Genomic DNA, 22919 nt, shown 5'->3' on the forward strand with positions numbered 1-22919 from the left:
CTTTCTCTCGGAAAATCCCTCGGGATGCGGGGTTTAAATATCATAACAACCCTCGGACGTGTTTTATCCTATACACAAAAACCCTCGGTCGTGCTTTTTCTTAAGCATACAACGCAGGCGTTCATCTTTATAGAATGATATAATATCCTACAGTGTCTACATTGTAAACAGTTAAACACGTAACACTGTTCAGATTCCGATCAGAGACTACTAAAAAGATTTTATTTTCTATTTTATGGTCTCTGCCGACATGAACAAAACATGAAAGAAACCTGTATAATTGATCTACTCTGAGTCTCCAAATAATTATCCTATTCAAGCCTAATTAATAGCATCACCTTTTAAGAAATGAGTCGCAAGCTCCGGCGTTTATAATATTTAAACTCGCACGGTTCAAAGAGTTCATACTCCAGTAAATCAACACGCTATTCAAAACGATATTCCGTGTTCACATTTTCAACTGAACACTTTACAAAAACGTAACCAATATGATGACACACTTGGGTGTTATAATCTTAAAAGACAAATATTGTTTGATTCCAGATGATCAAAGTATATATTTCCAATAAAAATCGCCTTATATAAAACTATGTACGAAAATTTGTTATCTTGTAAAAGATTACATGGATCTTCTAAACTGTGTACAAGATTACCGAAAATTCCGTATACGAGGTTGTTTTGTGTACGAGATTACCGCAACCCGTCATGTTTTGCATTTAATATCCGAGCTCGCGATGTAGTTGTAACCAGTCATATAGAATTCATTTTCCGCATTAACTGCCATGCAATCCCACTTTTGCACTTTTCCGTACGTGAGTTGATTCATGTGCTGAAACGAACTTTGATCATTATACACTCCGAGAGGACAGGGAGCTATTATTCAGATCTGTGTGACGAAACATTGTGGTTACTATAGAATTAGAACAGGTAAGAATATGGCGGACACTAAGAGACGAAATATCGCATCTACCCCCACCGCAAATGGGTTGTCAGTAAGCACCGTCGCACCAGAGCCTTATGAAAACAAATCGGACGATGTCAACAATCTCGATGTTATGAAGGATTTTAAGCCTGGGCCGCTGGATCCTTACAGAAAAAGGGCGTCCTTTGACTGGAAACAGATGCGACTATTCATTGACGGTGAAGATGTGATCCGTTTTAAGGTAATTGAATGGATCAAAGCGTTGATTAACTAAGAAATAAGGATATAGAATATAGGCCTATATTTATTACATAACTTTTGTTGTTTATAGGACCTATATTATTTTGTGATAAGTTGTCAGTTATATTATTTTTCATATGGTGTAAATATTATTCACTTGTCACAGATCAGTGATGTTGCATTGTCTGTTTTATACTTGAGGATGTTAGGAAAAAACAGGCCTACAACACAACTGGTCAGTCAGTGACAAGTAGAAGACTGGTATGGCTAATACACTACTTTGTTGATCAGCTCGACTTTTACTTGGTGTAGATATCGCCACACTTTCATCATATGTTGTGTCTTGGAACAGGTGTTTAAAATGGATCAGGTGGTCCGACACAGTGACTTGGTTGATTGCGCGTCATTGTAGCTTGACGCAATGGAACATTGCTCATAGACTTGATTATTTACAGGCCGCCATCACATTGGTGACCAATTGATCTATAACCATGATAACGTTGATTTGTATGATGGGGACCCAATCTCATTAAAATCAGACCTTAGTTCTCGCTACCGCTAAACAAAGATCTGAAAACATCCCATTAGGGGTCACGTCAGAACGACCTTTCATCCGACCAATCAGAGCATCGCTTACCAGATCATGAAAGTGACAGTCGGAATGTGATTTCTAATCATATAACCTCGAAAACTTTAACACAGGGTACTCTGAACGATAGTTACGGATTTAACAACTGATTCCATACAATCTAGACTATCTATAAGCCATGCCAGAATGTTCTTTTGTTTAGGTTTCAAATTTGTAATCGAGAATTTGTCAAAATATGTTTCGAAGCACAGTCGCCAATTTGAAATTAGTTCCGTAAAGCACGAGAATGCTGCCCTCTGATTGGTCATTCCATTGGTCGGTCAGAGTTTGCGCAAGGTCGGTCTGACGTGACCCGTGATGGGATGACATCAGATCTTTGTTAAGCGGTAGCGAGAACTAAGATCTGATTTTAATGAGATTGGATGGGGACCCATTCTAACACAGAATCCCCAAAATTGACAAGGTGGGGGGAGCTCTTTGTTAAAACTATACACAAGTTACAAGTTTTGTCAGAGATCAAGCAGACTTAGTTCAAATGTCCTTAATACTGAAACTTTTTGATAAATTATCGTTCACCAACTAGGCAGTTACCTCTTAGACTATCTTCTACATTGCTGTTTTTACTGTAAAAAAATCTGTACTGATATTCTGTATTTTTGATGATACTGTTTTTCAAGACTTTGAAAGGTTTTAGAAGTGATACACATAAGGAAGAGAATTTAGGGGTTGTCAACTTCTTTATTATGGGGAACACAACATTTCGGAGTATATACTTACTCCTTCATGAGCATGATGAGGTGAATGAAGGAGTAAGTATATACTCCGAAACTTTGTGTTCTTCATAATAAAGAAGTTGACAACCCCTAAATTCTCTTCCTTATGTTCAAGTACATTTTTGTTCTTAATACATTATAAAGCTTATAAAGTGTTCTAAAACATACGGGGGCACAGGTGTGCAGAGTTGGATTCCTTAGGCTCACCAGTAACTTATGATTGTGGGTTCGAATACCGGTTCGCACTGATTATGTTTCTAGGTTTGTCAGCACCATACCCATGCTCGTGGGTTTCGCCGAAGTGGTAAACGTCTGAGACCTGCATTACTTCGGCCTCCCTCCCACATTAAGCTCACACGCAGTGATGTAACTGGAATACTGTTAAAAACGGCGTTAAACCCAACTCACTCACTCAGTCAATCTTTAAAATACAATTAGGTCTAGCAGTTGATAAGGTGGCGCTTAATACATCCAATATGGAATATTGTGGCCAAGGTGCTCACTTTGACAGACAACTCCTTGTTTCAAAGCAGTACAACTGCACTCCTTGACTCGGGATAATAAGGTGAAAGGTTTGTAATTACAATCAGTTACTGATCAGTTATCTTGTTGAGCCATTACTTGCCATGACTGATATGATGATATGTGGATATACCGGTACATTAGTACAACTGGACTTTGTATAGGGAGATTTCTACAGATTGTCACAGTGTGAGTCCAGCAGTGTTTTAAATGTCATGTTATTCAAGGACATTCACATACTGCCGCCCCATGAAGATCTGGGGTAGAATGGGTCTTCAACAACCCATGCTTGTCGTAAGAGGCGACTAACGGGATTGGGTGGTGGGCTCGCTGACTTGGTTGATTATCGTACCCCAATTGTGTAGTTTGATGCTCATGATGTCAATCACTAGATTTTCTGGTCCAGATTTGATTATTTACAGATCGCCGTTATATAGCTGGAATATTGCTGATGTCATTCTGGCAGACCTCAAAGCCTGAATTCGTCAAAATGTAATTCCCTTTCTGTTCTCTCGTCAGTGTTATAAGACAACCAGTGCAGCTTGAAGCATTTAGTAACGGGGCCTTTACACAGGATTGTGCCCTTTGTGCCTCCCGTGTACGACCATAAAAGCCAGGTTGTCATTGGTGGCTCAAAGGAGGCAGAATGGTTGCCTAGGTCGTTCCAAGGTGGTACACAGGAGGTTCAGACGTTGCCATGGACGCCATGGTCACCATGAGTTATTGAACATCTTCAAAACAGTCGCACAAAGGTCGCCGAGGAGGTTGGTAGCACAAAGGTGGCTCAAAGGAGGCAGAAGGGAGGCACAAGCATTACCGCTGTTGCAGAATGAAGGCACGGTGGTCGTCCAATGGTCGCCAGGTAATAGATGTGTTCTGCTGAAATATTTTCCCGTCAACCTGGGTGATGCTTCTGCCTCCCTTGTGCCTCCTTCGGGCGACAAACGGCGTGCATTGAACGATGACTGTGGTGACCGCCGTGCATCCATTCGGCGACCACAGCAACCCTTGAGACACCATGGCAATGCTTCTACCTCTTTTTTGCCTCCTTTGAGCTATCTCTAGTGCCTCCTCAGCTTGCCTATAAATAAAGGACTTGTACCTGCAGTGTTTCATTGTGGTTACAGACGTTGAACAACTCGAGCAGTTACTGCTGAACAACTGCTGGAACAGTTACATGGAAATATGATTTTCTGGGTTTAGGCCACAATTGAGCATTCTGGCCAGTTTTTGATCACTCAAAGGTGGTACAAAGGTCGCAGCCCTGTGATAAGGGGCCTTAAGTTCATATAAATGTATTTCTACCACGAAGCCAACGGCCTCCATGGTCTAGAGGATAGAGCGTCTACCCGAAGAGCAGAAGGTCAGGGGTCTGATCCCTGCCCGCTTCATACCAAAAGACGTTAAAAGATGGTACTTGTTGTTACCCTGTCTGGCGCTTGGCATTAAGGGGCTAAAACAAGGACTGGTCGGCTCGGAGTCAGTATACTGTGTCTGAGTGGGGTATTCATGTTAAACTTTGGCATGGTATCTCAGTGGGCTAGCATTATAAATCAGCATCAGTCTAGACTAGTACAAGCAGCCACACATGTGCATGCACGTCGCTATATAAGTGCAATAATCTTGGACTCAGGGTTAAACCCGATTTCACCTCACCTCCTGGAGGGAAATAATGTTAATTATAGATGATGTTTATCATACAAAGCCTGATATTGCAGAGATTTATCTAGACGTACACAGAGGCCGATATTCGGTCCCAAATCAGCATCAAATGATAGCAAAAAAACTCCATTTGATTGAAAATAAAAAAATCCCATTCCCTCAGAATTAAAATAATCTAATTTTGAACAATGTCACAATTTTATCCCAAATTGCTTGACCATGGCACTTAATGTGGAATCCCAGATTGATTCCTGTATTAATTTTCGCATAAGTAAATGGGACCGACACACGGTTGATGATGGATATATAACAAACGAAGGAATGATCAACCACAATGCAAAGGAAGGTGGTAAACTTGCTACAATACCATGGCTGATTATCAAACTCTTGGCAGCAATGTTTATGTGGAAGGATATGCCAGGTGATAGATGAGTTTACATGCAGGACAGGTATTGCCACAATGGGTGACAGGTTTGAACTTATTACAAACACCACCATGCCAGGAGATAGATGAGTTTACATGCAGGACGGGTATTGCCACAATGGGAGACAGGAGTTGAACTCATTACAAACAACACCATGCCAGGAGATAGATGAGTTTACATGCAGGACGGGTATTGCCACAATGGGAGACAGGAGTTGAACTCATTACAAACACCACCATGCCAGGAGATAGATGAGTTTACATGCAGGACGGGTATTGCCACAGTGGGCATGGTGGGAGACAGGTTTGAACTTATTACAAACACCACCATGCCAGGAGATAGATGAGTTTACATGCAGGACGGTTATTGCCACAATGGGAGACAGGTTTGAACTCATTACAAACCCCACAGCTGTGAACACATGCAGATATCCCGCCTTTGTACTGTTATCTGTGGGACGAGATGATATTGTATGTATTGTGAGTGACAATAGTGCACAGGATAAAATTGCAGATTGTTTAAAATAAATTTACCTACCCTCAGTTTTTGTGAGAAATTATTGATATGCTGTTATTAAATATTCTGTGTCAGGTACATGATGTAGAAGAGTTGCATGTTTGTAAAAGCATCGATTTCAATAATGGACAGCTGGTAGTGCTGATGAATAGAGAATAAAATGCTGCAAATCTATGTGAACCAGATTGAGGGTTGATTATGGTCCAGTTTAGACAGAGGTCAGGATAAGTTTAAAACAGCGATAGAAACTGACTGTTTTACCCCTTTTGATGATAACGTATAGCAAAACCCTTAAAAATGGCCAATTTCTTCTAGTCCTTAGGACACCTTAACTATTGGGCAGTTTGGCAAGGACTGTAGGACTAGTGCCAGTTCTAACACTGAGATGGATCTTGCAGAGTGACATCCTTGTCAGTCACACAGGGCGGTAGGGCAGCCCAGAGGTTAAAGTGTTTGACTGTCATGCCGAAGAACCGGGTTTGATTCCCCACGTGGGTACAATGGGTGAAGCCCATTTCTGGTGTCCCCTGCCAGGATATTGCTGGAATATTGCTGAAGGTGGCGTAAAACCAAACTCACTCATCAGTCACATAAGTTGTGAATACTCAATATAGACGACACATGTACAACCATGTATTTGATAAAACATTGACAAGAGAAATATGTGAAGAACATCTACATTAAAACCAGGAAAACTTCATTTGTCTGCGAGGAAATCTTGTCTTTGACCTATTACATTTGTTTTTGATGATTTTAAGGAGGACATTTAATATCATCTTCCATGTCGGCCGACTTTAGCATCATGCAATTCACATATTAGAAATCCTGTGAGGCATGACACATATGACCGAGACGGATTACTATGCCTTACCTCGAACATTATAAATGACAGGCATAAGGACTTGAACAAAAACCCAGGCAAAACTCTGGTGAAAATCTTTTCAAATCTTAACTTTTCCATCTCTTCATTTCAGAACAAGATTTGGAAAACACTGGAAAATGACCCACTGTTCTCAAGGTCATACTCCACACCAAGTCTGTCCGAGACACGGAAACTGGCTTTTCAACGTGTGCGGCAGATTTTCGCGTACAACTTTCTCCCTGACTCTGAGTTGTACACCAACCCCCTGAAGCACAAGATCCTCACTGACAGTCTGGGCATGTACGACTGGAGCATGGCCGCCAAGGTCCAGCTCAGCGTGGAGGTAGGTCGCGATCGGGAACCACCATTCTAGCCTTGCTTCAAGGCTGTACTGAAATAAGTCCATGGATGTCTAGTAGTTCTATCCTCTTAAAGGCAAGTCTAGATATGTGGACTAAGGACTCAAGTCTCTTATTGGGACAACTTGTTCATATTATTACATAATTTAGAAGTTATGGTTTAAACTAATAATTATTGCCTTAGAGACTTTTGCAAGTCTAGCATCATCCAGGCATTACGAGAAACCATTACTTCATGCCCAAGTGTTTTGAAATTTGTTCAACACTGTTAAAATTTCAAGATTGATAATTGGTTTGAAGAATCAATTGATAATCAATTAATGATTGTTCAATGAAAGAGAATAGAAAGTTCTTCCATTCAGAGCAGCTTCTGGGATCCATGCATCCAGGTTATTTAGAAGTTGGAAGAACATGATGTCGTTATGATGTTTATGGATAACAACTTCTTTATTCTTTGTAAAATGTTCTGGGCACCGTTCCTCAAAGTGAACTTTGCGCTAAGGTGATCGTAAGTCCCCTACTTTAACATAGGCTTAAGATCATCGTAGCGCTAAGATCGCTTTGAGGAACGGGGCCCAGGGCTACTTCTGGCGCCTTTCACGAGATGGAGGAGCACGAAGGAGCCTAGAGATGTCCTTACAATTATTCAACAACTATTCAGGACTAATTCTTGACCATCCGCGGGTTTAGTCAATGATGAAGGGGCAAGCAGTAGGCCGGAAACATTGTTACAAGAATAAATAATGAAGAGCTTGCTATCCTTAAAAAGTTTCATGTCTTCATCTAGGTTAATTGCCAGAGTGTTATCTTGAAGTCCTTTTCAGTTTGGGCTCCTTTGTTTTGTCTCACCTGAAATTAAGGTTTAAGGGAGGTTATGTCGATCCTTTCATCTGTCTGTGTGTCACAAACCTTTACATTGTGACTTCCCGATGGAAACAACAAGGCCTATGGTTCTGATACATGCCGAGGTACAGATAAGCAGCGTCTTTGCGTAAAATACGCTAAAAAAATATTCAAAACCCAATTACTTTCAATTAACTTGCTTACAGAAACACATGCATGAAATTAAAAACTCAAATGTATAAAAACAGCTCGCGTAAATACCCATTGATGCTCTTTCAGCTTATTTCTGAAGCAAAATTACGAACTTATTTACTTTCCTAGTCAAGCCTTTATGTTTAGAACAATTATATGCATCTAAAACACTATTATTTTTTTAAATCTTAAAATGTTCACTAATTATAAGAAAAACCCAATAGAGTGATGAATAGATGAGTGAAACAATATTGATAACCCAATGAAAAATATAATAACCCAATTAAGATAGAAACCCTAGAGTAAAAACTCAATTGCTCAAAAAGTTATCTGGACCTCTGTACGTTGCTGTGGTGTCCTGTAGAAGTCTGATCCGATTATAAATATTGTTGCCAGGGCCTTTTAAAGGGAATAAATACTACTCTTGAACCTGGAATATTCTAATGTTGTTCAGTGAATTGTGTGAATTAAAGTGTTCTTGTGTTGGCATGTTAGATGTTTGGTGGTGTGGTCACATCCATGGGGTCTCAAAGACACGAGCAACTCATAGAAGATAACAAGAAGTTTGAGGTGAGAGGTGAAGCATGTGGACTCATTGCCCAGGGCCCAGTGCACACAGAGAGATGTCTGATTTACAACTAGGGGTGAAACGATACATCGGTGCAGCCATGCATCCTCTGTTATCATGTGACGATACGACACACAAATGTTTTTTTCTGTATCGATACTAGATGATACACTTACTGAAATATATTACTTACTACTTGTTTAATGATGTTTTTGTCAGTCAGATATTGCAAGATGTGTTATAATCAGCGTTTCAAGTTCACTACTAAAAAAAGCCCTTACGAACATGTGTCTACGGCTAGCTTTTTCTTTTGAACCTGCTCTGAAATAGTTAATGTCAAGAAGTTTCCATGCAATTAAATATGTGTATCGCGATACATATCCTATTGTGGCCTATGTATCGTGATATATATATCGTATCGTGGCCTATGTATCGTGATATATATATCATATCGTGACCTATGTATTGTGATATATATCATATCGTGGCCTTGCGGTATCGTTCCTCCCCTATTTACAACCATCATCAGTACTTCCCAGGTTTATAACACACACTATGTTCCTCCATCGCCCAAGGATACATACAGACGATTTGAGTAGCGGAAGAACCAACATTTTTAGTCCACTAGTCCTTATACTGATAACATATAGCTAATCCCTTAAAATGGCACATTTCTACTAGTCATTTAGGATACCTTGTCCACATGACCGTAAGGGTTAACCCCGGCGGGGCGACTAACGGGATCGGGTTGTCAGGCTCGCTGACTTGGTTGATGAATGTCATTGTATCCCAATTGCGTGGTTCTATGCTCATGATATCAATCACTAGATTGTCAGGTCCAGACTCAATTATTTAGACTGCTGTCATATAGCTGGAATATTGCTGAGTGCGACGTTTAACAACAGACAAAAACAAAGCCAGAAGTTTAGGGATATCCACATTCATTCTCGTCTTGATACACTGTATGTGTCTACCTGTAACTGGTGTTTTTGTTTAGTATGTGAATGTTTTTTGATCTTTCAGAATTTTGGATGCTTTGCTCTGACTGAGTTGAGTCATGGCAGCAACACGAAGGCGATGAGGACCACCGCGACCTACGACCCCAACACCAAGGTACGAGGAGTTTGTTAATGTTATAATTTTCCAGGAGCAGTGTTTGGCCTGAGATTGAATAATAATGTACAGGCTGAAGATTCAGTATATGATAACTCTCAGCAATGGAACTTGTATGTAACTGGGGAAATGTTTGAGATTTGATAACACTGACATTATTTCAATAATCTGATTAGAATCGGATCTTAGTTCTCACTTCTGCTAAACAAAGATCTGAGGATATCCCACCAGGGTCACATCAGATTGAACTTTCATCCGACCAATCAGAGCATCGCTTGCTGGATCGGGAAAGTGTTTTCTAATCATGCAGCCTCAAACTGGGTAATACAGGATTTTGAACTGCAGTTTTGACTGATTTCATCAAAATCATCATCTATCTCTCGCTTCAATGGGATAAACATTTGAAACTGTAGAGACTTTCCAGAGCCCGTGGGAAGTACTGCCGTACAATATTAGCCATCTATTAGAAATTCCAGAATTTTGTTCAGTTTCAAATTTTGAATCAATATTTTTCAAAGCGTAGTCGGGAATGGAAGTTGTCAGTTTGAAACTAGTGCTGTAAAGATTGGCTCATGTCAACTTCTTCTTTATCATTTCATTGGTCGGTCAAAGTCCGTGGAAGGTCGTTCAGACGTGACCGGTATTGGGAGGTCCTCAAATCTTAGAGTAGTGGTAGCAAGCACTAAGACAATGTAAGATCTGATTTTAGAATAGTCAACCAGTAAACCATGCTGGTCGTAGTCGACTGAATGGATTGGGTGGTCAGACTCAGTGACTTCTGTTATAGCTTGTCGTCGTACCCCGATGACATGGGTCGTTGCTCACAATATTAATCACTGGTTTATCTGGGACCCGTTCCTCAAGCGATATTAGCTGCTAAGATGATCGTAACTCCCATACTTTAACATAGGCTTACGATGATCGTAGCGCTAAGATCGCTTTGTGGAACGGGGTCCCGGTCCTCACTTGATTACTTGTTGCAATCATATAGTTGGAATATTGCTGAGTGTGGCATTAAAGAACAAACAAAAATTAGGCTTTTGAGCTCATTGTGATGACCTGATGATTTCAGGAGTATGTGTTGAACACCCCTGATGTGGAGGCGACCAAGATCTGGGTGGGGAACCTGGGCAAGTCTGCCACTCATGCTGTGCTCTACGCTCAGTTGTACACACCAGATGGCTCTTGTCACGGGCTCCACACGTTTGCTGTTCCTGTCCGTGACCCGCGGACACTGCTGGCGTACCCTGGGGTGCTCGTCGGGGACATGGGGGAGAAGATTGGCCTCAATGGTATTGACAACGGGTGAGTGTGCAGATATTCAGCTTGAACCAACAACCTGACCCAGGAACTGACCCAGGGACTGAACCAATAACTGACCCAATAACTGACTCAGGGACAGACCTAGGAACTGATCCAGGGACTGACCCAGGGAGATCCTGAAAGCATAGCTCAATGTGTATACTGTCATGATATCCTGAACTCAACAGCATGGATCTGTGCTTGCACTCCTTGATCCGACAGCATGGATCCACACTTACACAATGTCAAGATCTCCTTGATCCAACAGCATGGATCGACGCTTACACAGTGTCAAGATCTGCTTGATCCAACAGCATGGATCCATGCTTACACAGTGTCATGATCTCCTTGATCCAACAGCATGGATCTAGATTACACGGTGTCAAGATCTCCTTAATCCAACAGCATGGATCTAGCTTACATGGTGTCAAGATCTCCTTGATCCAACAGCATGGACCCACACTTACACAATGTCAAGATCTCCTTGATCCAACAGCATGGATCCACACCTACACTGTGTAAGCATGGATCCATGCTGTCGGATGAAGGAGATCTTGACACCGTGTAGGCATGGATTCATGCTGTTGGGTCAAGGAGATCTTGACACTGTGTAAGCATGTATCCATGCTGTTGGATCAAGGACGCTGTATAATCGTGGATCTTGACACTGTGTAAGCGTGGATCTATGCTGTTGGATCAAGGAGATCTTGACACAGTGTAAGCATGGATCCATGCTGTTGGATCAAGGACACTGTGTAAGCGTGGATCTTGACACTGTGTAAGCGTGGATCTATGCTGTTGGATCAAGGAGATCTTGACACAGTGTAAGCATGGATCCATGCTGTTGGATCAAGGAGATCTTGATAACTATAATCTAGGAGCTCCCAGAATCTACTTCAGCAATGTTTGATTGAAACATTTTTATTTCATGAATGTACATGGAGTTTTATATCGGGGGATGCATTTAACTCAATCTTGATCTTTTCTGGTCAATTGCTGTAACAACATTGTCATCTGATTAAGTTTCGATCCCTGGTCACGTAATAGATGGTACTTGATGTTACCCTGCCTGGTGCTCAACATTAAGGGGTTAAAACAAGGACTGTTCGACTTGGAGTCCGTATACTGTGTCTGAGTGGGGTATCGATGTTAAACTGCTGCATGGTATCTCAGTGGGCAAGCACTATAAAAATGGGGATTAGTACAAGCATACAAGCACACCATCACCACCACCACCACTGGATTGCCTGGGCAGACTTGATTATTTACAGACTGCCGTCATATAGCTGGACTATTGCTGAGTGCGGCGTAAAACAACAAACAAACAAACACCACCACCACTAGTCGCTAAATGTGTGTGATAATCTTGTGTGTGATAATCTTGAATTCAACAATGAACCCCATTTCACCTCACCTCCTAGACCTGATGGACAGCCTGGATCCATACTTTCACTGTCAGGATCTCCAGACTTGACGGCCTGGATCCATACCTGCCACTGTCAAACTCACTTTGATGACCATCTGTCTCATTCTGATATATGGAAAATCCAAAATTTCTACTTTTCAGATTTGTTTCTTTCAACAATTACCGCATCCCCCGTGATAACCTGTTGGACAAGTTTGGGGACGTCACACCTGAGGGTCGCTATGTTACACCATACAAGGTATGCTGGTTGGTTCAGCTGAAGTGTCCACGTAGCAGTCAGTCCATATACTATCCTTGAAATATTCTCACGACAAGAAATCTAAGAGTTGAAGATGACCCCATTGTAAATATTGTATTTAGATAAAAATGAAGTGATATAACTTCCAAATACAATGAATAATTACCACATCGTTTGGTATTGTTTGGTTCTGGGCTGTTTCCACCATTGTTTCCATGGTTACAGGATCCGAGCAAGAGGTTTGGCGCCTCCCTTGGCGCCCTGTCTGGTGGGAGAGTGGGCATCACAGGGATGTGTACGTGCAACATGAAGCTGGCTCTACCCATCGCTGTACGCTACTCCGCAGTGCGCAGGCAGTTTGGACCATCGGACAATGAGATCCCAGTTCTGGAGTACCAGCTTCAGGTAGGAGCAGGGCGGTTGGGTAGCCCAGTGGTTAAAGTGTTTGCTCGTCATGCCAAAGACCCAGTTTCGATTCCCCACATGGGTACAATGTGTGAAGCCCATATCTCTAGTCCCCTTTCGTGATATTGCTGGAATATTGCTAAAAATGGCATAAAACCATACTCACTCAGGTAGGAGCAGTGTGTGAATTTGTTTCCATAGTTCACAGCCAGGAGGGTTTGTTAACAAATATCTTGCCAGCCCTCATATTTTAATGGCCCTATTTATAGCTGATAGTTGCCTGAAAAGAGGATTGGTTGGCCACCAGTGAAGATGATCTGTGTTGCAAAGCAAATATCACTGAGATAGTGCTTTCACTGGATGATATAACTCAGATAATGCTTTCACTGGATGATATGACTGAGATAGTGCTTTCACTGGATGATATAACTCAGATAATGCTTTCACTGGATGATATAACTCAGATAATGCTTTCACTGGATGATATAACTCAGATAATGCTTTCCCTGGCTGATATGATTGAGATAGTGCTGTCATGTAGTCTATGATCTACAGTTTGGGAGACCCCAGAGTGCTGGCTGGTGTATTCATGTCCTGGAGATGTTGTGTTGCAGCAATGGAGACTTATCCCCTACATCGCAGCAATGTACGCTCTGGAAAACTTCTCCACCACATTCTTCATGGACTACGTCATGTTGAGGATCGGCATGATGGCTGGGGATAAGAGTGAGAAACAGGTAGGATTATAGCTGACCTGATAGTAGCATAACCTATTGTCAGTATCTCTTGGTGTGTAAAAGCTAGATCACCTTGATCATTACCTTAAAATAGTTTGGTGCTTTATCATTTATGGAATGAGAAAGCCGTGTTAGTAAGCAAGGAATGATGATAGTGTAGATCTAACTGCTGTTTGTCTACTCACACCGTGGGGTCGTGTTGTAGGCGGAGCTGGGTCGGGAGATCCATGCCATCTCGTGTGCCAGTAAACCGCTGGCTGGCTGGCTGGCCAGGGACTCCATCCAGGAATGCCGGGAAGCGTGTGGTGGTCATGGCTACTTCAAAGGTACGGTCTTCAGCTACTCTGTAATGTTCATGGGGGCACAGGTGGCCCAGTCGTCTAGGCGCCATGATTTGCTGTGCAGAGTTGCGTCCCTTGGGCACACCAGAAACCTATGATTGTATGTTCGAATCCCGGTTCGCCCCGATTATGTTTCTAGGTTTGTCAGCACCATACCCGTGCTCGTGGGTTTCGTAGGTTTCACCGAAGTGGTAAACGTCTGAGACCTGCATTACTTCGGGCTTTCCTCCCACATTAAGCTGACACGCCGCGATATAACTGGAATACTGTTAAAAGCGGCGTTAAACCCAACTCACTCACTCACTTGTAATGTTCATTTAAGTCCGGGATTTATCTTGTTGATGGAGTAGCAAAAATAGTCGTTTATCATTTACGGATTAACAATCACCTTAGAAAGTGATGCTTTAGGGCTCAGACGTTATTCCATTCAAATTATTTGGCAAAGTACAGGTAACAGGTTGGTAAACTAGGTTAAGTGAACACACTGTGGTGATAATAGCCACTTGCTGATATGGTTACAGAGGAAAGGATTTAAGAAAAGTCCTCATTTATACATGTATATTGTTGAGGCTTTAGTAAAGTCCCTCACTGTATATCTACATGAGTCAATGGTTGTTGCAGTGAACCGACTGGGCGACATCCGGAACGACCATGACCCCAACATGACCTATGAAGGTGACAACAACGTGATCCTGCAGCAGACCAGCAACTACCTCCTGGGCATGTACGAGATGGCCCAACAGAGGAAAGGTAGACCTAGTTGTGTGTCTGTGTGAGACGGCCCAACAGAGGAAAGGTAGACCTAGTTGTGTGTCTGTGTACGAGATGGCCCAACAGAGGAAAGGTAGACCTAGCTGTGTGTCTGTGTGTGAGATGGCCCAACAGAGGAAAGGTAGACCTAGTTGTGTGTCTGTGTAGGAGATGGCCCAACAGAGGAAAGGTAGACCTAGTTGTGTGTCTGTGTACGAAATGGCCCAACAGAGGAAAGGTAGACCTAGCTCAGTGTCTGTGTACGAGATGGCCTAACAGAGGAAAGGTAGATCTAGCTCAGTGTCTGTGTACGAGATGGCCCAACAGAGGAAAGGTAGACCTAGCTCAGTGTCTGTGTACGAGATGGCACAACAGAGGAAAGGTAGATCTAGCTCAGTGTCTGTGTACGAGATGGCCCAACAGAGGAAAGGTAGATCTAGCTCAGTGTCTGTGTGAAATGGCCCAACAGAGGAAAGGTAGACTTAGTTGTGTGTGAGATGGCCCAACAGAGGAAAGGTAGACCTAGTTGTGTGTCTGTGTGAGATGGCCCAATAGAGGAAAGGTAGACCTAGTTGTGTGTGAGATGGCCCAACAGAGGAAAGGTAGACCTAGTTGTGTGTCTGTGTGTGAGATGGCCCAACAGAGGAAAGGTAGACCTAGTTGTGTGTCTGTGTGTGAGATGGCCCAACAGAGGAAAGGTAGACCTAGTTGTGTGTCTGTGTGTGAGATGGCCCAACAGAGGAAAGGTAGACCTAGTTGTGTGTCTGTGTACGAGATGGCCCAACAGAGGAAAGGTAGACCTAGGGCATGTCCCTGTCCCACACTGGAGCACCTGTTTACTTGACAAATGGGTACCCGGTAGGATGAGATGATATTGTGACTGTAAACCTTCTAGGGCCTCAGTAGGTAGTTTGGTTCTATACTCCCCATGGAGCTGAGAATTAAAATTGAATGTACACTGATCCATTGACCAGGGTTATTCTGTGCTATACAAATTGTTGTTGTTGTTGTTGTTGTTGTTTTTGTTGTTGTTGTTGTTCATGTGATAAGTATGGTTTGTTGCCTATCAGGTCAGCAAATCCCCACGCCATTGAACAGCCTGGACTTTCTGGCCAACCTGGACAAGATTCTGTCGTCTAAATTCACGAGTTCCACTGTGGAAGACTGTCTGAATCCACAAGGTAAGCTACAGACAAAGCTTTCTCATGTGCATCCTCAGCTGTGATAGTTGTGTAATCCGTGATGGTTGTATAATCTGTGATAGTTCTCTAATCCGTGATAGTTGTATAAACTGTGATAGTTGTGTAATCCGTGATAGTTGTATAATCTGTGATAGTTGTATAATCTGTGATGGTTGTATAACCTGGTCATAATATCTGACTGGTGTCAAAACAACTAAGCAACAGTTACAAGTTGTCTTACTGATTGATATTCAAGGTGTGTAAGGACTGCTCACAACCAGTCATGTGATAGTGTGACCCCGTGCAACCTCTCCTAGTCATGGATCCAACCTAATGGATCTGGTGGGAAGGTTTGGTGATTTAATTGATTGCATGACATTGTACCCCGACGGCATGAATCACTGCTCAAAGTATTAGTCACTGGATTGTCTGGTCCAGACCCGATTATGTACAGGTTGACACCTTATAGCTGGAATATTGCTGAGTGTGGCGTTAACAACCAAACTTATGATAAATGTGCACTAATTACCATCACACTGTGTGTCATACGTGTATCATGCTGTCAGCTGACATAGTGATGACGGGCTCCCTGTTTGTTCAGTGTCCCTTGCGGCCTACCAGTGGCTGGTCTGCTACTTGATGAAGGACAGTACAGCCAGGCTCAAGCAGCAGTCAGCAGCAGGCAAGGACTCCTTCACGGCCAGAAATGACAGTCAGGCCTACTACTGCCGCAGTCTGGCACTGGCGTATATAGAGGTGAGATATTAGAGACTGTCTAGCACTGGTGTATATAGAGGTGAGATATTAGAGACTGTCTGGCACTGGTGTATATAGAGGTGAGATATTAGAGGCATTGTCTGGCACTGGTGTATATAGAGGTGAGATATTAGAGACTGTCTGCCACTGGTGTATAATGGATGAGATATTGGACACTGTCTGGCACTGGTGTATGTAGAGGTGAGATATTGGACACTGTCTGGCACTGGTGTATATAGAGGTGAGATATTTGACACTGTCTGGCACTGGTGTATAATGGATGAGATATTGGACACTGTCTGGCACTGGTGTATATAGAGGTGAGATATTGGACACTGTCTGGCACTGGTGTATGTAGAGGTGAGATATTGGACACTGTCTGGCACTGGTACATATAGAGGTGAGATATTGGACACTGTCTGGCACTGGTGTCTATAGAAGTGAGATATTAGAGACATTGACTGGCACTGGCATATATTGAGGTGAGATATTTGAGACATTGACTGGCACTGGCATATATTGAGGTGAGATATTAGAGACATTGTCTGGCACTGGTGTATATAGAGGTGAGATATTAGAGGCGTAGTATGGAACTGGCAGATATAGAGGTGAGATATAGGAGAGTTTGTCTGGCACTATAATATATAGACATGATATATGCGACATATTTGATTCACACTCCAGCACTGGCAGTTGTGAAGGTGACATATTACAGTTTAGGTCTGGCACTGATTGAAAGGGAAGATATTCAGGCTGTCACAATTTACCTCAATATCAATGCTATAAGGGGTGGGTATTTTTAACACTTTTGACATGTCAAAACATGTAGGTATCAATGTGAATCAAATAAAGCTGATACAAGTTGAAGTATTCTCTATTAAGAAACTGGAAGTGCAAGCCTTGTGTAGGAGACAGAGTGGAATCTATACATAAAACTGTATGTAATGAACATGTTTATAACAACAAACAGATATAATGAACAGCCTTTTTGTCCTGGCCATTTGCCGTATATATATGCTGTATACATGGTATATATATATGCTTATAATGAACAACTGTTTTAACAAACTGAAATTAGTGGTCCCTTTGAGTTCATTATAACCATAGTATTCTGTAGTTAATAACCAAAGCAAGTTGCTATCTGTGACATGAGGTTTTTCGGTTTGTAGTTGAATGTCTTGGACAGATTTGTGAAGCTGCTTGAAGAAAACAATGGGGAGCCGACACCTGCCAGCCTCCAGCCTGTGCTGACCCGCCTGTGTACGCTGTACGGCTTGTGGAGCATTGAGAAACACCTGACCACCTTGTACCAGGGTATGTACCTTTAGATAGAAACACCTGACCACTTTGTACCAGGGTATGTACCATCAGACACAAACACCTGACCACCTTGTACCAGGATATGTACCATTAGACAGAAACACCTGACCACTTTGTACCAGGGTATGTACCATTAGATGGAAACACCTGACCACTTTGTACCAGGGTATGTACCATTAGATGGAAACACCTGACCACTTTGTACCAGGTTATGTACCTTCAGACAGATATACCTGACCACTTTGTACCAGGGTGTGTACCATCAGACAGAAACAACAAAACAAACAGCCACCATCCTGGAGGTCTATACACGACAGTACACACCAACCCACAATCCAGTAGATCATGTGTTGTGGCCAACAGAATACATAAACAGTTTCAAATGAAAATTATGAAACTTTGACATCCTACTACATTACCTTGTTATATACACAAGACCAGTTACAGCAAGGCTTACTATTCATGGTCCAGAATGCATTATCCATCAGGGTTAAAACTAAACAGCTTTCCTGGCCCGGGTAAAGATTAACTGCCCTTGTAATGTTAAAGCAAAGGGAAGTTTGTAAATTTGTACTAGCCTGCAGGAATTTGTACTAGCCCCAGGCCAGCAGGCTAGTGCATTTTCTAACGCTGTCCATGCCTCCCCATTGTGCAGGTGGCTACATCACTGGCAGCAGTCCTCCCCGTGTGGTGAGGGAGGCCATCCTCCGCTTGTGTCAGGAGCTGAAGAACGATGCCGTCGCCCTCGTGGATGTGATGGCGCCCACCGACTTCATCCTCAACTCACCCATAGGAGCATCTGACGGACAGGTGAGTTACACAATTGCTACACACCTGTAAGAGCATGGGATGGACAGGTGAGTTACACAATTGCTGCACACCTGTAAGAGCATCTGACGGACAGGTGAGTTAGACAATTGCTACACACCTGTAAGAGCATCTGACGGACAGGTGAGTTACACATTTGCTACACACCTGTAAGAGCATCTGATGGACAGGTGAGTTACACAATTGCTACACATCTGTAAGAGCATCTGACGGACAGATGAGTTACACATTTGCTACACACCTGTAAGAGCATCTGACGGACAGGTGAGTTACACATTTGCTACACACCTGTAAGAGCATCTGACGGACAGGTGACTTACACATTTGCTACACACCTGTAAGAGCATCTGACGGACAGGTGAGTTACACAATTTCTACACACCTATAAGAGTATCTGACGGACAGGTGAGTTACACAATTGCTACACACCTATAAGAGCATCTGATGGACAGGTGAGTTAGACAATTGCTACACACCTGTAAGAGCATCTGACGGACAGGTGAATTACACAATTTCTACACACCTATAAGAGTATCTGACGGACAGGTGAGTTACACAATTGCTACACACCTGTAAGAGCATCTGACGGACAGGTGAGTTACACAATTGCTGCACACCTGTAAGAGCATGGGGTGGACAGTTACACAGAATTGACGTTTGTGCGATGTATTCTTGTATACAAACCCGTGAAGTAATGACAGCTCTGTACAGTATCAAACACTACAGCCAGCATCTCTCTTCAGATTTACAAGAACCTATACGGCGCCATGATGCAGGGAGAGGACGTGCTGCAGCGACCTGATTGGTGGAGAGAATTTGTGAACAAGCCTGTGATTCGTCAGCCTAAATCAAACTTGTGATTGGCCTGCTAAGACAAGAGACTTTAAAGCTCATTCCGTGAAAGATGACTGAGAACAAGACTTTATTTAATGCATAATGTCTGTGATTCTGTACATGAGAGAGAAATGCTGAGTGTTGAATGAAGATAGTACTTGTGTTCCAAACTAACGGCAGTCCTGGGGTCCTGATGTTTGCTCTTGTAGTATTTGAAACCCTCGATTTGGATCCATTAACATTAGGGTTATAACAAGACCCCTTGACTTTCTTGCTTAATCTCGAACATTGTAGTAACGTCATTGTATTTTAACTTTGGCAAATGTTGTGTGAAAGATTCTTTTGTGTTTGTGCTGCGGAAATTATGGGTGGAAAACAACTATTACCCTGACAAATGTCTTTCAGTTGTATTAGAAGCTATAGAATCAATGAAGACAGGAGTGAACATGCATTTCAACTTTCAGTCTTTTGCCCAGGTACTTGTGCCTCTGTGAGAGTGTCCATCACAGTAGCTTGAACCTCAGTTACACAATATTCAGAAGGGATATACAGTCGAACCTTGCTTATCCGGACACTTGTTTTTTCTCAAATATTGTCTGGATAAACAAGTTCCTGGATATCTGAAACCCTTGTTAACTGAGTTTTCTCCCCTACCCAAATTCAACCGAGGTATAAACAAGGTGTTATCTCATAGTATGCCACCCAATCACTCAGGATAATCACCTTATTGTCAAATAACTATAACTGACCAACTAACGATAGACCTGGCAAAACATATTTAGATACATGTATTAAACAATCTGGTCATGCATACACTGAAATTGACTTAAGTTATATCTTTATTCATCCATATGACAAATCAGAAAGAATGGGTACATAGTCAGAAAGAAAAGCGAACATTAATGACTTGTAGTGTAACCATAGAGTTCCAGATAATTTTAGTCATTAGATAATATATCACGTGACTAACCACGGGTCCGGGTAATCCTGTGGGTACCCGGGTCCTACTCAGTACCCACCCGACCCGGGTACCCGAGTTACACGTCCCAGCCCTAGTATGTTGGTCACTGTCCAGATCTGGAAACCAGATTTTCAGATAAAGGAAGCATTTTAGTATTTATTTCGTTTCACATTAATATTTCCGGTTCTCTAGGGTCTGTTTCTCTGGGGTCTGGTTTAGCAGGGCTCCACTGTAGCGTGTAAGTCGGGAGCTTCAGGTGTACAACCTGCAACAAGCCAAATAGTGACAACATAGTTATTCTTAATTAGCCTGGAATTCGACTAGCTTTCAGAATAACTTCTTTAAGAGGCATTTAGAATTAGAAGTTGTTCATCCATATATTTTATCCTTACTTACCGTATATGCCCGCAGATAAGTCGACCCCGTAGATAAGCCGAGGTATTAAGTTGACCATTGAAATATGAAAGAACATGATAGATAAGCTGAACAAGGAAGTGAAAGGCACATCGCGAAGTCGGACTGCAAGATTGTACCGGTACTTGCAGATATTCAATAATATAAGATGAAAAACATTGTAATTATATTGAAAAAAGTCATTGTAATTTCTAATAAAGATTTAACAAACCAGTCATCCACTCCCCTAATGTGGGAAGCTGTTTCTGCTGTCTTTTTTTATTATGATCCTTGGTTTATGCTCATGGGTTTTTGCCAGAATGATAAATATCTGAGTGACAATGGTTTTACGCCGCTTTTAACAATATTCCAGCAATATCACTTCGGGGGACACCAGAAATAGGCTTCACACATGGTACCTATGTCAAGAATCGAACCCGGGTCTTCAGCGTGTCGAGAGAACGCTTTAACCACCAGGCTATCCGACCGCCCCATTATAAATATCTAAGACTTGCACAATTTTCCTTCCACTGTCATTGCTTATAATTAAATTTCGACAACGAAAACATGTTTCATTTACAATAGTTTAACTGAAAACAGTTGCATATATATACTCAACAACAAAAGTTCCTGTGACACCGATATTTTAGTGTATTTTTCAAACAAGTAAAGATTGGTTTTCAATATTGTAGTACATGTATGGAATCAAGTCACAAAAACGCAACTGCTTCAGCAAAGCATGCATTCCATGCAAAAGTTGACTTTTATGCAAGCCCCATGTTTTTCACTACCCACGAATGGGTATAAAAAAATGCGTTAACGGGATTCCATATGCATTGTTTAGCATCATGCTGACAACAACCACTCAGAAAAACAACAAAATTACGCAATTATTCAACATTACGAAATGCCACGCCTGTCCGAAAATGAGCGTCTGCGAGCCATTGGTATGCTTGAAGCAGGATCGAGTCAACAGGATGTTGCAAGACAATTTAACGTCCACAGAAACACCATTTGGTGTTTATGGCAACGTTGGCAACACACGAATGCAGTGAGAGACCATTCTCGGAGAGGCCAATAATCGACAAGACAACTGGATTCGAACAACACACCTACGAATTCAATTCCAGCCAGCAACAGTGACTGCAAGAAACATCCCTGGCCTCTGACGAATATCTCCACAAACAGTACGTCGTCGCCACAGTTGGGCAGCGATTGTCGCCAGAAGACTTGCCCGACGTCCCATTTTGACAGGAAACCACCGTCAAGCACGTCTACAGTGATGCAGACAGCGTCTATGCTGGACAGCCATGCAGTGGGGACAAGTTCTATTCACTGACGAGTCTCGTTTTCACCTCAGCCACAGCGATGGACGGATTCGAGTGTACCGATGTCGAGGTGAACGTTACGTCAATCATTGTGTCATGGAAGAAGATCGGTTCGGGGGCGGCAGCTTTATGGTATGGGGTGGGATTACAGCAAGACAGAGGACCCATTTGATAGTGGTAGAGGGAAATCTCAATGGACAGAGCTACCGCGGCGAGATCATCGGCCCTATTGTTCTACCGTTTTTGCGTCATCATGGTCCAGGCATTACCTTTCAACATGACAACGCCCGGCCTCATATTGCTCAATGTGTTCAGGATTGTCTTCAACAAAACAACGTGAATGTCATCCCCTTGCCGGCTCGCCCCCCTGATCTCTCGCCAATAGAGCACATGTGGGATGAGATGGAACGGCGCCTTCGACGTCAACCACATGTTCCACAGACACTCCAGGATCTTCGAAACATGCTCCAGCAGATATGGACAGATATCCCACAGGACTTTGTGCGACGCCTGGTCCATCCCATGAGACGAAG

The 22919-nt window shown here is 42.5% G+C and overlaps 1 protein-coding gene across 2 annotated transcripts; it reads left to right on the plus strand.

The window, feature by feature from the left end:
- Nucleotides 1-822: 822 nt before the first annotated feature.
- On the plus strand, nt 823-21287 carry LOC139472395 (peroxisomal acyl-coenzyme A oxidase 3-like). Of its 2 annotated transcripts, none has more exons than XM_071254869.1 (15): nt 823-1163; nt 6624-6854; nt 8401-8475; nt 9497-9586; nt 10659-10891; nt 12456-12552; nt 12778-12957; nt 13572-13694; nt 13900-14020; nt 14657-14797; nt 15856-15966; nt 16568-16722; nt 17892-18036; nt 18698-18852; nt 19614-21287. In XM_071254869.1, the coding sequence occupies exons 1-15, from the start codon at nt 936-938 to the stop codon at nt 19728-19730; spliced, it is 2202 nt and encodes a 733-aa protein (XP_071110970.1). In that variant the 5' UTR covers nt 823-935; the 3' UTR covers nt 19731-21287. The 2 variants fall into 2 exon arrangements, with proteins under 2 accessions (XP_071110970.1, XP_071110971.1); XM_071254870.1 differs by having other exon boundaries at nt 14657-14785.
- Nucleotides 21288-22919: the final 1632 nt, after the last annotated feature.

This window comes from Haliotis cracherodii, unplaced genomic scaffold (genome assembly GCF_022045235.1).
Source record: "Haliotis cracherodii isolate W230 unplaced genomic scaffold, xgHalCrac1.p SCAF_24, whole genome shotgun sequence".
Lineage (NCBI taxonomy): Eukaryota > Metazoa > Mollusca > Gastropoda > Lepetellida > Haliotidae > Haliotis > Haliotis cracherodii.

Excerpts from the sequence above, each read along its gene's own strand:
- LOC139472395 (XM_071254869.1), top strand. The coding sequence starts at position 936 with ATGGCGGACACTAAGAGACGAAATATCGCATCTACCCCCACCGCAAAT. Across the intron at positions 13,695-13,899 it reads GGGATAAGAGTGAGAAACAG|GCGGAGCTGGGTCGGGAGAT; the intron begins GTAGGATTATAG and ends GTCGTGTTGTAG. Across the intron at positions 15,967-16,567 it reads AGACTGTCTGAATCCACAAG|TGTCCCTTGCGGCCTACCAG; the intron begins GTAAGCTACAGA and ends CTGTTTGTTCAG.